The 21,066-nt window shown below is 39.1% G+C and overlaps 1 protein-coding gene across 1 annotated transcript in view; it reads left to right on the top strand.

Annotated features, from left to right (window-relative positions):
• Window positions 1-4,920: 4,920 nt before the first annotated feature.
• LOC306855602 (membrane-associated phosphatidylinositol transfer protein 3-like) overlaps window positions 4,921-21,066 on the top strand; it is a gene marked incomplete at both ends in the record, with an annotated part of 159,023 nt that continues 142,877 nt past the window's right edge. Inside the window, 2 exons of the mRNA XM_079394375.1 lie at window positions 4,921-5,044; window positions 9,575-9,670. Of these exons, the coding sequence (XP_079250501.1) occupies window positions 4,921-5,044; window positions 9,575-9,670 (220 nt within the window). The remainder of the gene's footprint in view (window positions 5,045-9,574; window positions 9,671-21,066) is intronic.

Genomic DNA, 21,066 nt, shown 5'->3' with positions numbered 1-21,066 from the left:
TTGTCCAACAAGTCATGGGAAAAAATGATGTTAATTATAATTTCAATAAATAGCACTATATGACAATACGTTCCTAACAATGAATATAAATCTCTCTCTTGCTATTTATGAAGATTTTTTTCTTAATTTTTCCTATGTCACACCATAGGACAAATTTATGGTACAATTCAGTAAAAAAAAAAAGCAGTGAAAGAATTGACTAAGTTAGTGACCCTTTATATTTTCTCAAAGATCAGACTTCACACTACATAAATATATGCATTTCTATATATACACACATACAGTCATGGCCAAAAATATCGGCACCCTTGGTAAATATGATCAAAGAAGGCTGTGAAAATTAACCTGCATTGTTAATACTTTTGATCTTTTATTTAAAAAAATCACAAAAATCTAACCTTAAATTGGATAATAAGAATTTAAAATGGGCGGAAATATCATTAGGAAATAAAAAAATTTCTCTAATACACATTGGCCACAATTAACGGCACCCTTTTATTCAATACTTTTTGAAACCTCCATTTGCCAGTTTAACAACTCTAAATTTTCTCCTATAATGCCTGATGAGGTTAGAGAACACCTGACAAGAGATCAGTGACCATTCCTTAATCCAGAATCTCTCCAGATCCTTCAGATTCCCAGCTCCATGTTGGTGCTTCTTCTCTTCAGTTCACCCCACTCATTTTCTACAGGGTTCAGGTCAGAGGACTGGAATGGCCATAGCAGAAGCTTGGTTTTGTGTTCAGTGACCCATTTTTGTGTTGTTTTTGAGGATTGTGTTTGGATGATTGTCCGGTTGGAAGATCCAAACATGGCCCATTATAAGAGAACAGAGTCAGCTAGAGTTACAGAGTTTCTAACAGAGTCAGCCACTTATTGATTTTATATCTGCTGGTATTTGATAGAATCCATGATGCCATGTGTCTAAACAAGATGTCCAGGACCTCCAGCAGAAATATAGGCCCACAACATAAAAATACAGCAGTATATTTCATTGTACACATGGGGTACTTTTTATCCCTGTGTTCACCAAACCCATCTTGAGTGTTTGCTGCTAAAAAGCTCATTTTTTTAGTTTCATCTGACCATAGAAGCCAGTACCATTTGAAGTTCCAGTCGTGTCTGATAACTGAATATGCTGGAGATTGTTATTGAATGAGCTAATTTTTCTTGAAGCCCTCCCAAAACAACATGTGGTGATGTAGGTGCTGTTTGACAATCATTTTTTTAAAGGTTTTCTGACCCCGAGACTCAACTATTTTCTGTAATTCTCCAGCTTTGGCCTTTGGAGAGTCTTTAGCCACTCAAACTCTCCTTCTCACCGTGCATTAGGACGATATAGACACACGTCCTCTTCCAGGCAGTTTCGTAACATTTTCTGTTGATTGGAAATTCTTAATTATTGCCCTGATGGTGGAAATGGGAATTTTCAAAGCTCTAGCTCTTATCTTAAAGCCACTTCACTAATTTGTGAAGCTCAATTATCTTTTGCTGCACATCAGAAATATATTCTTTGGTTTTTCTCATTGTGATGGATGATTAAGGGAATTTGGGCTTAGTTTTCCCTCCTATTTATATTTCTGTGAAACAGGAAGCCATGGCTGAATCATTTCATGTTCATAATCACCCTGGGGTGCTCAAAATTTTGAATATGAATGGGAATATACTTCAGAGATATGTTTTAATTTCTGGGGTGCCAATAATTGTGTCCAACGTGTATTTGAGAAAAACATTGATTTCATAATGATATTTCCCCCCATTTTAAATTCTTATTATCCAATGAAAGGTTAGATCTTTGTGAATTTTTTAAAATAAAATATCAAAAGGATTAACAATGCAGATTAATTTTCACAGTCGCCTTTAATCATATTTACCAAGAGTGCAGATATTTTTGGCAATGACTGTGTGTGTGTATGTGTATATATATATATATATATATATATATATATAGACAGGTGCATCTCAGAAAATTAGAATATGGTGAAAGTTTTTTTTGTAACTTATTTCAAAAAGTGAAACTTTTAAATATTTTATATTCATTACATGTAAAGTAAAACACAAAGTTTTTGTTTTAATTTGATTAGATGATTAGAGCTTACAGCTAATGAAAGTCAAAAATCAGTATATCAAAATATTAGAATATTTACATTTGAGTTTCAATAAATGACCATCCATACAGTACAAATTTGGGGTATCTTTTGTTCTTTGAACCACAATAATGGGGAACATTGCTGACTTAGCAATGGTCCAGAAGACGATCATTGACACCCTCCACAAAGAGGGTAAGTCACAGAGGGTCATTACTAAAAGAGATGGTTGTTCAAGGAGTGCTGTATCAAAGCATATTAAATGCAAAGTTGACTGGAAGGAAGAAATTGGGTAGGAAAATGTGCACAATCAACAGGGATGACCGCAAGGTTGAGAATACTGTCAAGCAAAGCCGATTCAAAATTCAGGATTTGTGAGGAGAGCTTCACAAGGAGTGAACTGAAGCTGGAGTCAGTGCATCAAGAGTCACCACGCTCAGACATCTTCAGGAAAAGGGCTACCAAGCCACTTCTGAAACAGAAACATTGTCAGAAGCATCTTACCTGGGCTAAGAAGAAAAATAACTGGACTGTTGCTCAGTGGTCCAAAGTCCTCTTTTCAGATAAAAGTAAATTTAGCTTTTTATTTGGAAATCAAGGTCTGGAGTCTGGAAGAAGACTGGAGAGGCACAGAATCCAAGCTGCTTGAAGTCCAGTGCGAAGTTTCCGAAGTCAGTGATGATTTGGGGTGCCATGACGTCTGCTGGTGTTGGTCCTTTGTGTTTTATCAAGTCCAAAGTCAATGCTGCCGTCTACCAGGAGATTTTAGAGCACTTTATGCTTCCATCTGCTGACAAGCTTTATGGAGATGCTGATTTCCTTTTCCAGCAGGACTTTAGCACCTGCCCACAGTGCCAAAGCCACTTCCAAGTGCTTTGCTGACCATGATATTACTTTGCTTGATTGGCCGGCCAACATGCCTGACCTGAACCCCATATGGAATCTATGGGATATTTTCAAGAGAAAGATGAGAAACAGTCAATCCAATAATCCAGACAAGCTGAAGGCTCAATAGTGCCTCATCAGTGCCACAGGCTGATCGCTTCCATGCCATACCTCAATGATGCTGGAATATCCAATGCCCTATAGGTGTGAGGGCCCATTCCACCAGAGGTATGGCCTCCTCCTGGGCCTGGTCCAGTGGAATCTCTATTGGGGAGATTTGTGCGGCCGTCAACCTTTATCAGATTCTACAGTTTGGACGTCCCTGCCCTGCAGGCACGGGTGGTATCTGCTTAATGCTACTTTCCTCCCTTCAGGCGGGTAAGGCTTATGACAAGCAGACCCCAGATCCCTCTAGGGTCTCTTTATAGCCCGGACTCACAAGGCCCACTCTGAGCGTGCCTGAGCTGAGCAAGCTTAGTTCTGCTTCTGCTTATAGCACAGCGCTACTGGATGCGTTCCCCATAAGCAGTCCTCAATAAAAATGACGACGCAATGGGAGTTACCTTTCGATAGGGAACGCTCCAGTTACTCATGGTATGGTAAAACAGAGATAGACCTAAAAAATTTTTAGAACAGAAGAATCCAGTGAAGGCTTCTTGAGCAGGGGAGTGACCGTAGCCACTTTAAGATTGGCAGGGACAGACTCAGCCAACTGAGTCAAGGATTAATTTTAAGAATCTTGGGTGAATAATATCGTTAGAACAAAATGAGGGTTTGAGCATATCAGTCACATCCTTCAGTGACTGGAAATTGATAGGGACGAAAGCATCCCAAAAGGCAGAGGCAGATGATAGGGTAGGAGAGACAGTTAAAGTGGGACAGACACTAAGTCTCAAATTAGTAATTTTGTCACTGAAATATCTCAAGAAGCTTTCACAGAGCATCAGAGGCATCAACTGAAAACAAAACCTTAGGTTTAGAGTGATTAGTTTAAATTAGATTGGAAAAGTATGCAGCTTTAGCAGACTTAACAGCAGTTTGGTAAGATGTAAGCGAGTCTTTAAACATTTGGAGAGAGATATGTGGCCTGTCCTTCTTCCATTTGCGTTCTGCCTTTCTACAGTTTTGTCTTAGAAGACGGGTATCACAGTTGTGCCATGGTTCAGATTTTGGCTTGTGCTTGTGAGGCTTAGCAAATTCAGCAAAGCACAAATTGAAGTTTGAGCTAAACTGTGGAGAGTAGTACCGAGACAGCGTTAGGTGTAGTAGAAAGATGAGAGAGATCCGGAAGAGTCAATGAGAATAGTATAGGCTTATGGTCAGAAAGCAGAAAGTCTGAGATTACAATATTAGTCACATCAAATCCATAGGAGAGAACAAGATCCAATGTATGGCCCTGGATGTGAGTAGAATCTTTGATCCACTGGGATAGTTTAAAAGCATCAATTAGATTAAGAAAATTGTGCGATAGAGTGTTGGACGTACAGCAGACATATATATTAAAATCGCCCACCAGTAGAAAGCGATCATAATTAGTAGCAATTTTGCCGATAAGTTCAGTGAATTGTTATATAAAATCCTTAGAAGGGTGAGGAGAGCGGTAAATCACCCCTAAACAAACCGGACCGTTCCAGTCTAAGTGGAGAAGCTGAGCTTCAAAACTGGAAAAGGCCGTTACAGGGACCAATCGACAGCGTGCAGAGAGAATTCTTTAAAATTGTTACTATCCCATCCCCACGTCCACTCAGACGGGGAGAGTTAAAAAATGTACTGTCAGCAGGGATCAGATCAGAGAAAGGAGTTAGATCACCAACCTTTATCCAGGATTCCATGATAAACACAAAAACCAAGTTGTGAGATGAGTAGAAGTCGTTTAGTAAAAAGGTCTTGTTCACCACGGAACGGGCATTTATTAATGCCATCTTCGGTGAGGGAATAATAACAGGAGATGAGGACGCTCTTCTCAGTGAGTGCAGATTATCATGAGTTACTCCTTGTCGCCGGGAGCCGCAGCGGAGACCAGCACGAGAAACAAAACTCAGGTGCCGGGAGAGAACAGGACGAAGCCATCGGTAGGCCAAATCAAGCGGGCGCCAGGTAGAAGAGCCGCCATCAAATAACTTATGGGAAGGGTCCAAGAGAAAGCGAGTCCGGAGATGAGCTTTCAGTTTTACAATGTATCCTCCGCGGTTGCCTCGCTTCCTCCTTCGCTTTCTCCACGGGATGTTGAGGGGACATCGGCGAATGCAATCCGGGATGACCGTTCGGAACGACGTTTTTTCAAAGAGGCAGTCCGCATCCAGAGAGTAAGAGTTCGTGAAAGTGTCCACAAGAGAGTTGCGGATATCCAAGAGTGTTTGACGGTCATAAATTAGAAGCGTGCAGCAGTTCAGGGACAGAGCAAACAACCAAACAATTACACACGCGAGCAACATACAGCAAGCCGAACACAGGTGCCATCTGATCTCAAAATCAGTACCTGTTCTACAGAGTTTCGCCTCTTGGTCTTCTATACTCTGTGTAGAAGTGTTGTAATAGTGAACTATTTGAGGGTATAGTATGAAGGTAAATCAGTAGCAAAACTCGAGAGCTTGTTGATCTGAATGTGAGAACTTGTCATATTAACATTCGTATTTGTAAGTTGAAATCTACACTCACAGCTCTGATCTGAAAAGCTGAATCTTTCGATTTGTACACCCAGACAATAATCAAAACACCTGTGTTTTGAACTCAAAGTTGCAGATTAATAGTTACAAATGTGTAGAATGACATTCACATAAACAAAATGAGACACAAATGTGTACGACATATTTACTTTTGCACTTTACTTTACTTCAGTTTCACTGTAAAACCTCAAGTCAGCACTTACAACCTCTCAGATCTGGCAGTACAACTTCAAATCTTAGCGCTTTGACTTTTGCTACCCCTTTTGTGGTATTACTGTAGCAAAACTCATTTGTGCACAACACAAACGACATTTTTGCAAAACTCCAGAAAATGTGTAGTCTATAAAGTGCATACAATTTACTGCAGTTTTAAGTTGAAATAAACACTAGAGGCAACAATACCCCACAAATTGTATTCCTGTTCACAAATTCTGATTATATGAGAAAATTATTCATTGATAATTACTTATGTTCGCACAGTTCTTTGAAGAATACTATTTATGACATTTTTTTTTTTTTAAATATGTGGGTATATAGTATTTATAGAGTTGTAATTTTTAGTTTTAGTTACTTTTTCTTATTTGTAAGTCGCTTTGAACAAAAGTGTCTGCTAAATGACAAAAGTAAAAAGTAAAGAGTGTAAAGACCATCAACTCTACCGTGCGACTCCATCGGGCAGGGACACCGGCAAGGGATAGAAGCTTTTTATTTTAGTTTTTTCATTTATATGTTTAGTATTGAAATGTTGTTATATGCATGTGTCAATTTTATTTAATTTCTTTATTTTTTTTTAAATATGTTGGTATATAGTATTTATAGAGTTGTAACTTTTAGTTTTAGTTACTTTTTCTTATTTGTAAGTCGCTTTGGACAAAAGCGTCTGCTAAATGACAAAAATAAAGTAAGTAAAGTAAAATACTTTTACCATAGTGTGTGATTTATGATCTAAAGCAACAGTACTTATATGTGAGGGAATTAAGAGAGCACATACGGTAGTTGCACGAGCTGGAGCATGTTGTCATTGCACACCATTTCAATTGAGGTCAGCAGTTGAAGTTGTTAATGAGACTAGGTGGTGGGTTGTGTCAGTCCTGAATGAGAATGAGCTACATATGGCCACTTTGTTTTTAAAGTGGGTCATATAATATTCATTGTTAAGTTTAGATGGTGGAGAAGAATAGAGATTGAATGAAAAGGTGTAAAACAGATTGAAGATGTTGAAAGTTTTGAAGCCCAAATGTTTTCAGTTGTCAGGGAAAGATCACAGCAAAGTATGTAGCACTTTGGGTGAATTGGTTTTTACCTTTTTTAGTTTTGTTGTGTCACAGAAAAGAATATCAGAAAGTAAAGGGCTGGAAGAAATGTGACAGGATGGCTTTGACAATACAGGTCAGAGAGCCACATCAAGCGTCAAGGAATTCATTGTGGATGGGTCAGTATTTGAAGGGACAGAAAGACATAGCTGGAGGAAAGTGAGGTGAAAACTAAAGAGCATCACACCACCATTGACTTATCTTCGTCGTTCCAAACATGTATGACTTTCTTTCTACTCTGGATCACAAAAGATGATATTTAAAAAATAAATAAATAAATAACTCCATGTTTTTGACCACACAATGAAAGTTAATGGGGTTCAGTGTTGTTTTGGATTTAAAACGTTCTTGAAACTGTCTTTTTTTGTGATCCACAGATGAAAGAAAGTCATTTAGGAACAACATGATGGTCCGATCATGGTGAGATAATTTTCTTTTTTGGGTCAACTATCCCTTTAAGTTACATATGGAAAAGTTAGCATGACCAACTCTTTTGTTCGTTTTCTTGCACTTGTTGCATTTGAAAAGTAAGACATTTGAGAAAGTATATATACATTTTGCTTAGCACTTTATAGAACTCAAAATCGTAGTTAGAGCACAGGAATCACAACTTTGTTTTTTACATGCTTCCTAGGTCTATGCTGACCCGATTCATTTTTATTTAATTAACTGACCTTATAGAAGTTTTTGTTCAATTTTTTATGACTGGATTATTCACTCTCCCAAAGGTGCACTGTAATGTATGTTTCACATTTACATTATTTAAGCGATTTGTTGGACAGAGAGTGCAAGACTCTTCTCATCTCACAGCACTGCTAATGTCTCAAACAGAGACAACCAGATTGAGTTGTGAAGAGAGAAAAATGTGACAAATCTACAAAGCAGTCAGGAAGAATGCAAGTTCTTTGCAGTCTTATCAGAGCTCAGCAAAATCCTCACTATTTGCTACTCTAGTAGCAGTGTAGGTGTGCTATTCCCTTTTAATTAGCCACACTCAGCTTTAAAGTGGTGCTCCCTGAGGGAGATGTACTGTATCTGCTACAATGGGAAACTTTAGCAAAGAGAATATTATAAAAGGCTATGCACCAATGTTTTCTGAGGTCTTTATAGCCCCTCTTAAGTGACAGAAAACACAATTAAAAGACAATGTTTATTGCCATTGTGCACATTTTAGAAACTGTTTTAACAGGGTGGGATCTTTAGAAAATATCTTAATAATATACTGAAATAATATATGGCTATACACTTTTGGCCCAGTGGACATTTAGAATGTAAACCCTTAAAACACACTTTTCCCACTGTTACTAGTTTAATTTGTCCATTAATAATGTCCAACAGCAGACACACATGCATTACAGGAGAATTCTGTGTTTTTTTCCTTGTATTTGTTTTAGTGAACACACACACACACACACATATATATATGGGTACAACAGGGCTAAAGGCACACCCTAAGAAAAAAATTGCATTTCACTACACCCAAAGTGTATGATTGCAGAAAAAATATATACATTTGTATTGAACATTTATGGAGCAACAGATTTTGTGAGAAAATAAATCATACAAATTGTTTATTTTGTTTAAAAATTTTGTAAATTTATGAATGTGGCAGTGGGGACCTTTTACTCTCCGCACGGGGTAAAATTCTCGCCAGTATGGGCTAAAAGGCACACCGTATTGATACAAATACATTTGCTACAATAATGTTTTTTTTTTTTTTTTTATAATGATAGTAAAGTTAATACTTGTTGAAAACAATCACTTTAGCTTATGATAAATAAAATAATTTTAAATTAATACTTTAAAATACAGAAACAAAATAATTTTAAAAAGTAAAGATTCTGAAATCATGAAGGAGATCCCATAATAATTTAATATAGATTTGTAACAACAAATAATTTTTTATTATATGATTAATATCATGTTTTTAAATATGATGGTTTCATTCTAAACATGGCAATTATCTCTAAGATGGACACCCAACATAATATAGGTTATTTACCATCTGAATCTAACCATGTCATGTCAACTAATGGAAAAGTCAGCCTTCTATTAATTATCATGTTAATTACTGTGCCTTTAGCCCCAACAGCAGGGGTGCATTTTACAACAAATACAATACTATTACAAATTCTTTCGTTATTTAAAAACTGTAAATCATTAAGAAGACCTTTGTCTCGAAATATATTCAATCATTTTAGCGATTCTCATTTGCTACTTAAATCTACAACATTTAAAAAAACATTAAATATTAGATCAAGTAAGCACAGAATCAACTTTGCGCTGCTGCCTGCGATCACATCAAGGATCAGCCACATTTGCACATGCGTCTTGAAAAGTGAACGGTGGTTTACAGGAAAATAATATCAAAGGCGCCTTTTACCCTGGGGAGCCTTTAGCCCTGTTGAACTCTCTCTCTCTCTCTATATATATATATATATACAGTATAGGTAGACAAAAACAGCACTACCACACGTTTTTTTACATTCAATATTAATTAAACAGGAAAAAAACTATTTAATGCTGGACTAAGATAAACAGGCTTGTGTACTATCTTGTATTCTATGGTTAAACTGTCAGTTTTTGTGATTTGTGCCCAATTTTGCTCTTTTTGTTTTTTTAGTGCCCTCACGAAAACATAGCGCCTCTCACTGGAGACTCCAGAACATCGCCCAGGAATCTGTTGAAAGCTCTGACGAAGAGTTTTTTGATGCCCGGGGTAAGAGATGATCTTGTTCCTGATTGTTGTTTAATAGTGTAAAGCTCTGGTCCTGTATTCATGAAAAATCTTAGTGCTAAGAGTTGCTCCTAGTAACAAAATTCTAAGAAAATTCTTAGAATTCTCTGCATAACAGTGAGTTAATAAGACGCTACACATTAGATCGTGCAGGGATCATGTTTGTGACTGATCTTATTAGAGACACGCTAACATCTCAGACACCGCGCTGAAATGCCATAGTGCCAGAAATGGACGTAATCACTACATTAACATATTTGGCAACTGGAAAAATGCAACTATGCAGCAGTGATGATTTGGGTCTGTTACAGCACTTATTAGGCTATGTATCTGTTAATTTCCTATAAAATACGGTAAGTATGACAGCATGGTAAATAAAAAATAAAGAATATATATACATATATAGTGTGTGTGTGAGAGAGAGAGAGAGCGAGAGAGAATACGGTAAAACTGAAAAAAATTATGCCTGTAATTTCAAAATGAAGGCTTATAATATACCCTACTCTTAAAAGCACTCTTTTATTTCCTTCTTGACAACAAACCAATCACAGTCTTCAAAAGAATGTGTCATAGCTAGCAACGGGGTCACGCCTCCTCACTAAGATAAAGGTTTTTGTCTTTTCCTCGCTCAGAGTTGCTCTCAGATTGGTCCTGAATCACTTTTAAGCTAAGACTCCTAGTTAGAAATTTTTAAGCTAAATTAGGAGCTCTCTAAAAGGATTCTTAGAATCTTTAGGAACATGGGCCCTGGTCTTTCTAGGAATTTAATTATAAAAACTCACTTGAAAGTTCTCTTTAAGTTGCTAGAGAACACATGACTCAAAACACCTGTCAGTCAGTTAATTTACAGGGATTCAAACTCGAAGCTTTATGCTTTGCAAATCATGAATTGTGTGTGAGGTGCAAATAGCATTTGGAGCATTCAGCAGGGTTTGTTTGAAGTGTGCATTATACTCAAAATACCCTTAAAAAGCAGCTGAAATCCCTTATGGAATTAGGACACCGCACAGCTCAAAGAAAACTGTCAAGCAATTTCTGAAGGCTCAAGGCTGTGTGACTTATAAACAACGAAAAGAAGGGGATATTCTAAAGGAGCCACTTATCTATAGAATCCAAATGAAAGAGATGTACAGATGCTTAAAGTAAAAACCAAATCGAGCGAGAATACGTCATTGCATCTGAGAGCCACTCAAATAGCATTTCTAACTCATTAGATTCCATGTCCTTAATTATAAGGTGGATATGACATCAGCATGTGAAGGTACCTGAGGTTTAGAAATTGTGTTTCATTTGCAAAAAGATTAGGGAAGTCTGATCCATAGCCATCTTTCTTTGGCTTGACAGCCAGTCACAACACTGGTTAAGGAAAAGGCTAAAGTAATATATAACAAACAATGTACATACATGGGTGTTACGGTCCTCAAGAATAAACATTTGAAAAACATTAAAATCAGTTGTACTTATGCCAAAATATGAGCATGTAATTCAGGCTCAGATTTACATTTGTAAAAAACAGAGCTATTGTCTCAGTTTCTTTAAAAAATATTCACACAGAGTGAACCAAAAAAGTAATCTTATTAATGACTCGCTTGCATATGTTGAAGTCATTTGTTGTGTCTCTTGGGTAGCAACCAGCAGGATTATAATTGGTTCAGTTCAGTTATTCATGGGGTACAATTTGCCCAGTGGTATTTTTCAAGCATCGACCACTCTCAAGTAGTGTTTGTGTGAATTTTTATAGACAAATGGTTCTTTTGTTAATCCCAAGAGTAATTTGTCTGGAAGTGCACTAAAGGTGCTTCAGTGTTTCATTCGCAGCCGGTATCTTATCTCGCACACATTAAGGTTAATTTTTGTTGGTGGTAAAGTACCTACGAATGATCATGGCTGTAATCTCTGCAGAATCATTGTGGAAGTTCAAAATGGTAGCTTTTGCAAAATGTGCGTGGATATGAAGCCTTTGGAGTCTTGTAAACATTGCACTCCACATTCGTTTGGGTCTTAATAAGTTGAAAATAGTGAATGGAAACAATACATGACAACGTCAAGTACAGGGTAGCCGCTTTAATATTTAATGCATGTAATATTTTCTTGAGAGCAGCAGAATAATACATTATATATATTTTTTTACATCTGTATAGAGTAAAAGGTTAGACGTGTATGGTACTGTTTCTACATTCTACAGCATCCTGGTGCGAATGTGGACGTTGACCCAAATATTTAATGAACCCATCGGTACAAGACTGAAAAGCAGGGCCACCCATTTGTCTGCATCATACTGTTATCTAGATAGGCCCCTACGGGCACACAGCCTTTGAAGCTCTGCCCATTTATTACAGCAACACCTGACAGGCTGTGCTCTATGCTGCCAGCAGGTATTAAGTTAAATAAGTATGATATCGCATGCTAATTAGCCTCTGCTCCCTGGTCAGTAATCAAGTTGCATCTTTGTATGATCATGATTTGGGCCCAATTTGCTGACGAAAAGTGATTATAGTGCTTGATAGCAATGTTAAAGGATTAATTTACCCACAAAGGAATATTCTGTCATCATTTACTTCTGTCTTGTTGTTCCAAACCAGTATGACCTTATTTCTTCTGAGGAACATTAAAGAAGATGTTTTTGATCTTTACAGTGAGTCAACATAAAAGATGTTTGTCAGTTGTAAGTCACTTTGGATAAAAGCATCTGCTAAATGAATAAATGTAAATGATTTGAAGACTGTACTGATTGCTTATAATGAATTTTGACTAAAGCTGTCAGCTTGAAAACACATGCAAAAGAATCATAAAAGTGGTCCATGTGAATTGTACACAATTGTGTGAGAAACAGAACAAAATCTAAGTTGTTATCTACTGAATTACTGACTTCATGACCGAAAGGATTCTTTTGAGCCAGATATTTATATATCCATTCACATATATAGTTTTTTAACCAATTAAAATAGTTAGCTTCAATGATCCGGTTCAAACTCACTAACTCAGTGATTTGGTTGCAGTGGTTATCCAAATTATTCTTTTGAGTGAGATTTTTACAATAAATCGGTTGATCCATTTTGCAAAACCAGTTTGAACTATTTTTTTTTTTTTTTTTTACAAATTGGAAATATTAAATTCAGTGATCTAGTTCAAACTCACTAATTCATTGATTCCGTGCAGTGGTTGTCACGAGTCTGCCTGTCCTTCCCTCTCTCCAATCCGGATACACGCCCTTACCTGGTCTCCCTCAGTCATTAATCACGCGCACCTGCACCTCGTCATCACCCTCATCATGGACACTACATAAGCACTCACCCCAGTCACAGAAACTGTCCGATCTCGTTGCTACCTACCGGACTCTACTCTGAAGCTCTCCAGTCGATGAGTATTATCTCTGATTACTTACCTTGTGTACTAACCTACTGTTCTCCGTCCCGTCCTCCTCTCTGTCTTCAGACCCGTCTGTGTGTGATCAACAGTCTGAGATCCGACTCCTCTCCGGTCACGCTCCACCCGCCTGCAAGGCAAGAAGACCCGATTAGCACTGTCATCCAACACCCGCAAGATTCACGACAAAGAAGCTACTCACCTTGTCTCACGATCACAGCACCCAAGTCCTGTAAATAAAGACATTATTATTGCACCTACCTTGGAGTCCGTCTGCATCTGTGACAGAAGATCGGACCATTACCGAGGACGCGGACGACGCACTCATCTCAATGGAGTTTATCGTCCGCCTCGACGCCTTAATCCAGCAGAACCCCACATTTTATAAATTCACAGAGGAGTTCTGCAAGCTCGCCGCAACGGTGGATCTGCATGATGTGGCCATCCTCGAGCTGTTCCGACTCGGGATCCGTCGTCTCTACTCTATGGACCTCCCAGACACTTCTGGCTTGTGTTGGAGACGGGGGATTTTCCAGTGTCTGGGGAGTTACCGGACCCAAGTCGGAGCTAGTCCACCATCTGGGGCGAGGAACATTCCACCGCCCGAGACGACAAAGGAGATCTCTAGGTGTCCACGAGCCCGAAAGAGTGTTTCCAACAGCGCTGACCTGGGGGCGAGAGTCTTGGACCCATCTATAATATCAGTCAGGTCAGCGCTGAGATCCTTTCCCCGTCGTCCAAGCCCTTCGCCTGAGAGTATGTCCAGCTCTCCTTCGTCTCCGCTGGCCCCGTCCAGCCCACCTGAGTTCCCGCTGGCCCCGTCCAGCCCACCTGAGTTCCCGCTGGCCCCGTCCAGCCCACCTGAGTTCCCGCTGGCCCCGTCCAGCCCACCTGAGTTCCCGCTGGTCCCGTCCAGCCCCGCGCCTCCCGTGCGCCCTCAAGTGTCCACGCTGCAAGAGCGCCCTCAAGTGTCCGCGCTGCAAGAGCGCCCTCCTGCATCTACGCTGGTCCCGTCCAGCTCTCCTTCGTCTCCGCTGGTGCCGTCCAGCTCCGCGCCTCCCGTGCGCCCCCAAGTGCCCGCTCCTCCGGAGCGCCCCCAAGTGCCCGCTCCTCCCGAGCGCCCCCAAGAGTCCGCTCCTCCCGAGCACCCCCAAGAGTCCGCTCCTCCCGAGCGCCCCCAAGAGTCCGCTCCTCCAGAGCGTCTCCAAGAGTCCGCTCCTCCAGAGTGCCCCCAAGCGCCCGCTCCTCCAGAGCGCCCTCAAGCGCCCGCTCCTCCCGTGCGCCCCCAAGAGCCCGCTCCTCCAGAGCACCCTCAAGCGTCCGCTCCTCCAGAGCGCCCTCAAGCGCCCGCTCCTCCAGAGCGCCCTCATGAGCCCGCTCCTCCAATATGGCCGCCAGAGGGGAACTTCCCTAAAGAAATTTTGGGGGGGGGGGCCATATAGTCTCAGCCTGTGTGGCCAGGCCAAGGGCCAAGGCCACGAAGGACCCCGATCCGCCCAGGCCGCCCAAGGACCCCGATCCGCCCAGGCCGCCCAAGGACCCCAATCCGCCAAGACCGCCCAAGGACCCCGATCCGCCATGGCCGTCCGAGCTCCCAGCCCTGCCATGGCGTCCCGAATCCCCAGTTCCGCCATGGCCTCCCGAGTCTCCAGTCCTGCCATGGCCTCCCAAGGCCCCTGATCCGCCCTGGAGGCTTCCCTATTCTCCTCCTTGTCCTGGCCCTGTTCCGGCCTCCAGGACGCCCGCCCCCCCTCCCCGATGTTACGGTGCGGGACGCACCTTCCGGGAGGGGGAGGTAATGTCACGAGTCTGCCTGTCCTTCCCTCTCTCCAATCCGGATACACGCCCTCACCTGGTCTCCCTCAGTCATTAATCACGCGCACCTGCACCTCGTCATCACCCTCATCATGGACACTACATAAGCACTCACCCCAGTCACAGAAACTGTCCGATCTCGTTGCTACCTACCGGACTCTACTCTGAAGCTCTCCAGTCGATGAGTATTATCTCTGATTACTTGCCTTGTGTACTAACCTACTGTTCTCCGTCCCGTCCTCCTCTCTGTCTTCAGACCCGTCTGTGTGTGATCAACAGTCTGAGATCCGACTCCTCTCCGGTCACGCTCCACCCGCCTGCAAGGCAAGAAGACCCGATTAGCACTGTCATCCAACACCCGCAAGATTCACGACAAAGAAGCTACTCCCCTTGTCTCACGATCACCAGCACCCAAGTCCTGTAAATAAAGACATTATTATTGCACCTACCTTGGAGTCCGTCTGCATCTGTGACAGTGGTTAACCAAATTATTTTTTTGGGTCAGATGTTTAAAATAAAATTGGTTGATCCACTTCACTAAATCACTGTGAATAATTTGTTTACAGATTGGAATGATTCAGTTTAATAATTTGGTTCAAACTCACTAACTTCTTGATTAGGTTGTGGTGGTTAACAAAGTCATTTTGATTAGTTACATCTTTACGATAAATTGGTTGACCTATTTTGCAGAACCAGTTTGAATAATTTTTTTTTACAAATTGGAAAGATTCAGTTCAATGATTTGGTTTAATCTCACTAACTCAATTATGATAATGATTTAGTTGCAGTGCTTAATTAAATGATTCTTTTTAGTTTTTTTTTTTTTTACAATGCGGTCTGCTTCAAAAAAACAGGGTTTTTCACAAATTGGAATGATTTGATACATTAACCTGGTTTAGATTCACTAACTAAATGAATTGGTTACAGTGCTTAACCAAATTATTGTTTTAAATCAGGTCTTTACAATGAAGTGGTTGATCTGCCCCCCCCCCCCCCCCCCCCCCCCCCAAAAAAAAAAAAAAAAACACAGTCTGAATGGTCTGTTTGCAAATTGGTTTCCAATGATTTGGTTTAATGATCCGGTTCAGACTCTGTTGCAGATTCAGTTGCCGTGGTTACCTGCTCACTGGAGGGGAAAATTGTCAGTGAATAAAAGCTTCAATTTGGTCTGTTTCTCTTTCTCAAGGCTTGGAATATATGTAGCTCACTTCTGTTAAGAAATAAAGTCATTTAAGTTTTAAATGACACAAGAGTAAGTAAATAACAACAGAATATTGCGATGAACTGTTCCTTTAAGAGAAATCATCTAGCGATATGACAAAACATGTCGAAAGTCATCCTGATAGAATTATATTTTCACATTAATGCTTCTTCAGTGTCTGTCTGTGGAGAGGTTTGTTTTGCTTTCTCAGTCTCTTGCCGGAGCTTGTCTCATTTCCTTTTCTTGTTTTGTATTTCTGTCTCGCCCCGTCATTTGCCATTCGTGCTTGTTGTCTTGACTGTCATTTTTCTCAAAATATTGATTATTTGTGCAAGTTCTTGGCAAAATGTTCTCTTCATGTTGGTAAATGTAAATCTGTAGAAACGACTTGACAATTTCAGTTTCAAATCTTCTCTATTCCATGCTGCGAGTTTATGATGTTATTGCAAATATTCTTAAACACTTTCTGCATGAATTTTCTCCTTGCATCCACCTACATGTCATCACTCCATTTTTTTTTCTGTATATCCATCTGTATCTCTCTGTATCTATTTCTTTACACGTCTCTCCCTTGTCCTTTATTAACATGCAAACGTATGCACTGTAAAAAAAAATTGATGGAAACATGATGTAAGAGATTGTGGAAGTTCAGTTTACACTAAATTAATTAAACTAAATTCAAGGCCACACAATTATTTTTGAATTCAGCAACTCTAGGTAACTGGGATGTTTGAATTTTGTTTTTTATTACTTTTTGTCTACAGAGCACATGAGGGAGAAAACACAGATAAACATGTCCATAGGTCTGACGCATCCAAAGTGCTATGTTGAGGGAACAACATATTTTTTCTTGTGGCCACGAGTTTAATAGGTAAACAAACCTGTGTGACCATAGCTACCTGTAATTATTAGACATGGATTTATAAACATTTTATTTTGAATTAAATAATTATATTAATTATTTTAGAAATTATTACATTATTAAATTATTATATTAACCATGGGCCTAGGCTACTAGACTGTATTATGCACAATGTAGACAGCATTCAGATTCAGATTCATTCTTTATTGTCCTCAGAAAGAGGACATTTTTTTCACAGACTGTACCCAAGCTGTATTACACATAATACACACATTTGTTCCGCCAAATACAAATGATACATACATATTTACACCAAATACAAATATACACACATTTACACCAGAAACAAAATCAGTGCACATGATACTGTGCCGTGGTACACATCCTGCACCAAATATACATCAGCACCTCTTACCCGGAGGTAGTAGCAGCAACCAAACAATATAGTTTTTAAATTAGACACTCTGTGAGTTTAACACTCTAATGGCCGAGGTTACAAAACTTTTACCATAGTATGCTTTTTCGTGTGGTAAGTGTCTGTATCTGCGACCTGATGGGAGAAGGATAAGACATGAATTGAGAGGATGGCTAGGGCTTTTCGAATGAAGTTTATCATGAATAAATGTTGCATAAATTAGGCTACTTAAAATAAAATAGGCCTACAAGAAAATATTTTTATCCATCCCACAGTCTTATAAGTCCATTTACTGGTCGTCTTTTTCCGTAATATTTTGTATAGTGTTATCATTATTTTTGGTTATATTTGTTATGTATTACATTTTTTTCCCCCTTCATTTTTACTTAATGCTCTGGATAGCCTACTGTGAATGCCTGACAATAAAGCTTTGATTATGCAAATAAAGCTTTGATTATGCTAATATATGACTGGAAGCTTTACTGGAAGTGTAGTTAAAAAGTTAAATTTAACATATTCAATTTTCTTTCAGCTAATTAACAGACTATAATTATAAATTATATAGTGTTTTGAATGAATCATTCACGTTTCATTTGTAAATGAAACCACAACACACTCATTTATCATCACACACGGGCGTAAATATAATCATAAAGTCAAAAATTGATTGGCATAATTGTCACTTGGCCAGAGGAGAACTGGCCCCCCAACTGAGCCTGGTTTCTCCCAAGGTTTTTTTTTTCTCCATTCTGTCACAGAGGGTGTTTTGGTTTCTTGCCGCTGTCGCCTCTGGCCTGCTCAGTTGGGGACACTTAATTTCTAGTGATTATCGTCAATTTGATTTCGCAGATACTATTTAAACTAAACTGATCTAGACAATGACATCTCTGAATTCAATAATGAAATGCCTTAATCATGCCAAATATTTAATCTTATTTTTATACATTACTGACACTCTATCCTCCAATTTGATACTGTTAAATGCTTTGACACAATCTGTATTGTTAAAAGCACTATATAAATAAAGGTGACTTGACTTGTCAGGCGTTTACAGTATTTGCAAAATATATGGTAGCATATTAATAATACTAACATAATTATACAGAACGTTAATTAGGTAAAGCAATTCACGAATGGAAACGGGAAATAAGCATTATATAAAAATATAGCCCTAACCAGTTAATCTAACAACAACAATAATATAAATATTAAATAAAAAGACACAATCAGTTAACGGATTTACAAAACTGTGGGATAGATAAAAATTTATTATTTAAAATATATTATATAAAAATGTTTATACATTTGTAGTCATCCCAGGTTTGTTTACACATTAAACTTGTTTACACATTAAACCTGCATCCAAAAGCTCTAAAATGCAGCCTTCGGAGGCAGCATTTCAAGGCAGGAAGACATCAAGGCATGCTCGAAACCAAATTCGGTTTTACTTCCAGTTTCCGGAGGCATTTTGAAGGCAGCATAGATGTATCCTTCGCTGCCTTTGATATCCCACAATCCTGTCCATTCCATTCCGTGATGGTTGAGGTAAAAATAAAAAATAAAGATGGCATCTGAAAGTTGCGTATGGTGGACAGTTTGTGTGTAAATGTATATTTCTGACTAACGTTTTGCACTTTTGATGTTATTTCTTGCTAGAAATCAGTATTATAGTAATTAAATATTTTAGTTATCACCAAAACTCGTTCTATTTTGTTGTAGATCATTAAACTGTTACACTGCCTCAGAAGCCTGTCTGAAATCAGTTTCATAAGGTGCACTCATGCAAAAATGCTGCCCACAAAGTCATTGCCTGATAGGGCAGAAATTCAGCTGCCTTTCAGACACTACTGTACATCGTTCCCTCAACATAAGAAGTCCTGGCCACAAGAAATGGATGTTGTTCCCTCAACACAGAATCTCGAGCATAGCATTTTCTTTTGTAAAGACATAAAATGAAGTTTAAAAAAATAAAAAAAGACAAAAATATATTCTTGTAGCAGACACCATATAATTTATTCATGCTGTAATGCATGCTAGAAACTCACAAACCCTTCAGCAATCAGCAATATTGTTCAATATGAAAATGGTTTCAACATACAAAGGCTTGTTTTGTAGATATTGTAATGCTTTTTAGTCGTAATAAATGAGCAACTGTCTGTTGTTGTGTCTGATTGTATGTATTCAGAATCAGAATCAGAATCACAATGAGCTTTATTGGCCAAGTATGTTTACACATACAAGGAATTTGTTATAGTGACAAGCTCCACAGTGCAACAGAAAGACAGCAACAGGACAGGACACAGATAATAAAGAATAATATACAAATATCCATATAGGCAATGTACAAAACAGCAAAAACACAATATATAATATAGAAAATTATGTATGTACAGGTGTGATATGTGCAAATTTGAAATGAGAAAAAAAAGTAAGTGTGGTGGATAAATAATGTATAATAGTTGTGTGTTCCGCGTTTATTGTCAAGTGTTCATGAGATGGATTGCCTGAGGGAAGAAACTGTTTCTGTGTCTGGTCATTCTGGTGCTTAGAGCTCTGTAGCGTCGACCAGATGGTAACAGTTCAAACAGGGGGTGTGCTGGATGTGAGGGATCTAGAGTGATTTTACCAGCCCTTTTGCTCACTCTGGATAAATACAGTTCTTGGAGAATGGGGAGGATTGTACCAATGATTCGCTCAGCAGTCCGGACTACCCTCCATAGTCTTCTGAGGTCAGATTTGGTAGCTGAGCTGAACCAGACAGTTATTGAAGTGCAGAGGACAGATTCAATGATGGCAGAGTAGAACTGTTTCAGCAGCTCCTGTGGCAGGTTGAACTTCCTCAGCTGGCGAAGGAAGTACTGCTGGGCCTTTTTGACAATAGAGTCAATGTGATTGTCCCACTTCAGGACCTGAGAAATTGTGGTGCCCAGGAATCTGAATGACTCCACTGCAGTCACAGTGTTGTTCGTGATGGTGAGAGGGGGAGAGCAGGGAAGTCCACGCTCATCTCCACAGTTTTGAGCTTGTTAAGCTCCAGGTTGTTAAGACTGCACCATACAGCCAGCTCCTTAACCTCCCATCTGTAAGCAGACTCGTCACCGTCCTGGATGAGGCCAATCAGTGTGGTGTCATCTGCAAACTTTAGGAGCTTGACAGAGGGCTGTTTACTTTTTACTTTACTTTACTTTTGTCATTTAGCAGACGCTTTTGTCCAAAGCGACTTACAAATAAGAAAAAGTAACTAAAACTAAAAAGTTACAACTCTATAAATACTATCTACCCACATATTTAAGAAAATAAAGAAATTAAATAAAATTGACACATGCATATAACAAAAACATTTCAATAATAAACATATCAATGAAAAAATTAAATAAAAAGCTACTACTATCCCTTGCCGGTGTCCCTGCCTGGTGGAGTCGCACGGTAGAGTCGATGGTCTTTACACTCTTTACTTTTTTACTTTTGTCATTTAGCAGACGCTTTTGTCCAAAGCGACTTACAAATAAGAAAAAGTAACTAAAACTAAAAAGTTACAACTCTATAAATACTATCTACCCACATATTTAAGAAAATAAAGAAATTAAATAAAATTGACACATGCATATAACAAAAACATTTCAATAATAAACATATCAATGAAAAAATTTAATTGATTAAATTAAATTGTTTAGATGTGCCGTCGTTGGTGTAGAGGGAGAAGAGCAGTGGGGAGAGAA

This window comes from Barbus barbus (assembly GCF_936440315.1).
Source record: "Barbus barbus genome assembly, chromosome: 36".
NCBI classification, from domain to species: Eukaryota; Metazoa; Chordata; class Actinopteri; order Cypriniformes; family Cyprinidae; genus Barbus; species Barbus barbus.
This window is presented reverse-complemented; position numbering and strand designations above follow the sequence as displayed.